Below are 4,243 nucleotides of genomic sequence, written 5' to 3' on the forward strand. Positions count from 1 at the left end.
ACTTCCCCATACGCAGTTATATTACGGGCTGTTGGCATGAATTGTACTCGTGATGGAGTGGTGGTGGAGCGCTCTTGGAGCGAGTGAAAACCACGATGCTCCGACTTTTAAAAAATCCGCTCCTCGCTCCATTCAAAATCACACCGCTCCGCTCACATACTCTGATTGTGAGTAACTGTTGCTGTCATGACAGATCTATTTCAGAACCAGCCGCTATCAAAATAATCTGGCTGCGGGCGCGGGACAGATATTATTGCTGGCGGGCCAGCCTCACTGGTGTAGAGTGTTGTGATGCACAATTTCATCCTCAGAATACAGAGAATTGTGCTTCTGTACAAGTCCAGATAAGAGTATATGTATGAATGTGTATTTTTCCTGATTCCCCAAAATATACTTTTTTTCATCTATTCAGGGACTGTTATTTAAGTGTTGAAATACTTGAAATATGGCTGCCCAGTGAAAAGAAATAACCATACTGAGTCAAGCACCTTGAAAGTGTGCATTGGCAAGAGAGCAGCAGGTGTAGACTGGCTCGAGAAGAGCTCCTCAGCTACTTGTTCCATACAAAAAGGGCATTGTTTGGCATGTAATAGAGAATAAATGGTATAATAAGACAGGCAATGTCCGTTCTATGAAACAGAAGTCGAAAGGAGAGTTGAATTCATGTATTATATGGGCTTGAGGAAAAAGAAGATATGAAGAGCAAGAGGAAATAGCTTAAGATGAAGCCCCAGGCCTGCACTCATTGCAGAGCCACAACTCTGGTCAAATAGTCAACACACAAACACATTCAAAAACATGTCTAGTCTACTGGCAAAGTGCTTCTTTTCAATGGCACATTGGTTATATGAGTGATGCAGAATGGAGTCTAAAGAAAAGATGAAAAGAGATTCTTAAGCAAAGCTGCCGGGCTTAGTTCTGTGATGTTAGGCCCTTATCAAGCACATATTAACTTAGATTAATATTAACTTATTCCAGCCCTAAATACCCACCTGGACTACTTATTAATGACGTTTGTGATAAATTTAATCAAAATGATGCCAAGAGAATTGTCACAGTACACTCTATAAAATATAGATTCCAAATGGGGGGTTTCGTAGCGATGCCATAGAAGCATTTTGTGTTTCCCAAAGAACCTTTCAGTGAACAGTTCTTAAAAGAACCATTTTTTTTCTTAGTGTAAAAATCTTTTTAACAATCTAAAGAACCTTTTCCAACTATAAAGAACCTCTTTGTGCAATGGAAAGGTTCCATGGAAGTTAAAGGTTCTTTGTGGAAGCAAAGATGCTAATAAACAACTGGAATTTTCGAAAGCAAGCAGCTGTACATAAATACTTGCATTATGATTGGCAGGATTAGATTAACAAACTCCTCTCAAACATTACTTTAATACTCCATTTAGTGTACAATGAACTAAAGATGTTTCACAATATTAAATGTGAAAAACTAGAGGATTGTTAAGTTGTCTTTTTTAGAGATTTAAAATTGGTTCCTGTACGTAACTTATCCAAAGCACTATAGGCAATGAAAAAGTTCTTTGTAAAATCAAAAGATTTGGGTTGTAAAACACTTTTGGTTCTTATTAGAAGCAGTCATTTTAAGAGTGTGAGTGATAAAACTCAATGTTCAAGTTTTTTATTGTCTGTATTTATAGCCATGGAAGCGTTTTATTTCCTGTTGTGCTTTTATTGGTCATTTATTTTGTTTTTTAACTTTGCAGTTTCAGAGTCCCTACTCCTACTCCCCTCCTTTCCGCTTTGGAACGGTTCCTAACGGCAGCACAGAGAGGAACATTCGTAAGAATTACCCCGACATGCACCAGTACATGGTGAAGTACCATCAGTCCGGGGTGAACGATGCGCTGGTCAGCTTGAAGACTGGGTATGTATATCACACCCTCCCTCACTGTGTTTATCCGGTCAGTCTGAGCAGAATGGGTGAAATAGTCAATGAGTCATTGTTTTGCTGGCATATAATTGTCTCACACTAAATACTGGCCGTGCTTATTTAAAGTGGAATAGTTATTATAAAAGGGATAGTTCACCAAAAAAATTACGATTTTGTTATTTTTTACTCATATTTATGTTGCTCCATATTTATGTATGGCTTTCTTTCTTACTTGGAACACAAGCACAAAAACAAAAGAGTATCCGAATGTCCCAGTTATCTATTTTAGTTTTAGTTACAGTTGTAGTAATGTTGTCATTTTATGAGTTTTTTATTATGTCTATATAGGCTTTTTATTAAGTTTTAGTTTTATTTAATTTGAGTTATTTCAGTACTTCAACATACAAAATGGAAATGAAATAATATATATATATTGAATGTATTTATATATATGTACATGTATATGTATATGTGTGTGGCTGTACACACCCATATGTAGTTGTTCTTTGGTGTTTGGCTTAGTGTTATGTTAGAATCATTATTATACCCATACCTTTTGTTCTTTTAATATTTTTGAATTGTTTTTAGCTTTATTTTTTTGTTTTCATTTAAATGTTTTAGTTTTGAAATGCATTTGTCATTTTTATTTAATTTCTTTTATTTTCTTAAAAGCTTTTAGCTTTTCGTTTTAATTACTTTTTCTTATTTGTAAGTCGCTTTGGATAAAAGCGTCTGCTAAATGACTAAAAGTAAAAAAAAAAGTAAAAAGTAAAGTATCCGGACCATCATCAAGCTACAAACTGACATTAAAAATCATATGATAGCTTTGTGTGAGGTGAGCTTTGTGTTATTTTAGTATTATATTTCAAATTTTCCCTTACATTTTTTGCAAATGTTAATAATTTTGTTATGTGCCTTTGTCATTTATATTAAGTGTAGTTTTTCATATTTCTATTAAAATTTCAGTGTTTTTCAATGTTGGTAACTGTAGCACTTTTTAAGTGTACATTTTAATGTTTTTAAATGAATAGTTAACTAGTTAACAATAATGGCACAACTCAACATTTATTATAAACTCCTCCACCATCATCACAGCCAAATTAAAGGAGGATTGGTGGCCATTGTGTTTTTTCTTATGCTGATCTCTAGAATAATAAAACCTCAGTTCTAACAACACAAGGAAGTTTTGCAGTTTCAGTTTAATGAAAATGATAAAATCAATGATGAAAAAATAGCCCTAGTTCATTTGTTGACAATTTTTGTGGTTACTAAGACAATTCAGCTTCATATAATTGAAATACAAGCAATACTGCCATAATACTGAGTATTATAAGGTACTGTACAGTGACAGAAGCGTAGTAGATCAGCACGAGGGATATTAAACAACATTCATTATCTCTCTGAACTGCTGCAAGACTGTGTCTTTGTATATTAGCAGATGGGTACAGCACAAGCACAATATTAAATTACCTTACAGTATATTAATAAAGCGTAGATTATTTCTTTTGGAAGTGAATGGCATCATTTCTCGCAGCTTGGCATGTCTCTACACATACTGCAGAAAATCCACCGTTACAAAAGAATCACTGAGCAAATCTACTGGATGTCAGTGTGATCCCTGAGTTACATTTGACATTCTTGAAATGTCAGACAAGCAGACTAATGAGTCTTAGACAAAGGCTTTTCCAGCAGAGAGATCGAGTTTGACAAGCAGCCCACCGTGGCTCCAAATGTCAGTTTGTAGGTGGGGTCTAAAGTCGGGTGCACATAGTGCGATTTTTGTCACAATTTTGCTGTTTGAGACAAATTTCAGAGATTGTAGGAGCTGGTCATATGATAGCTGTCTAATGAAGAAGCACAAACTTCCTCATGTTACAATTGAGGTTTTACAGTATCTACAGTTTAGCATGAAAAAGAAAAAAGAAACAAAAGAAAATAAATGCTCTTTTTTTGTGCTTTGACCCATGATTCTCTTTTCAGTTGTGACCATAATGGGGGAGGTGCAGTTGAGTTTATAATATTACATTTCAGTCTTTTTCCAGTTTTGTTACTGAAAGTGAAAAAGTGAAAGTGACGTCACATGTGGCCAAGTATGGTGACCCATACTCGGAATTAGTGCTCTGCATTTATCCCATCCAAAGTGCACACACACACAGCAGTGAACACACACACACCGTGGACACACACCCGGATTAAAACTATTAAATTTTTTGCTGCGGTGCCCAGGGAGCAGTTGGGGGTTTAGTGCCTTGCTCAAGGGCACCTCAGTCGTGGTACTGAAGGTGGGAGAGAGCGCTGTACAGTCACTCCCCCCACCTACAATCCCTGCCGGTACGAGACTCGAACCCGCAACCTT

The 4,243-nt window shown here is 36.1% G+C and overlaps 1 protein-coding gene across 1 annotated transcript in view; it reads left to right on the plus strand.

Annotated features, from left to right (window-relative positions):
* The window catches only part of LOC107733867 (glutamate receptor ionotropic, NMDA 2A-like), a 41,640-nt gene that overhangs the window by 15,073 nt on the left and 22,324 nt on the right, over positions 1–4,243 (plus strand). Inside the window, exon 7 of the mRNA XM_016545696.1 lies at positions 1,721–1,881. Coding sequence (XP_016401182.1) covers positions 1,721–1,881 — 161 coding nt within the window. The remainder of the gene's footprint in view (positions 1–1,720; positions 1,882–4,243) is intronic.

Source organism: Sinocyclocheilus rhinocerous, unplaced genomic scaffold (assembly GCF_001515625.1).
Source record: "Sinocyclocheilus rhinocerous isolate Xijiao unplaced genomic scaffold, SAMN03320098_v1.1 scaffold189, whole genome shotgun sequence".
Taxonomy (NCBI): domain Eukaryota; kingdom Metazoa; phylum Chordata; class Actinopteri; order Cypriniformes; family Cyprinidae; genus Sinocyclocheilus; species Sinocyclocheilus rhinocerous.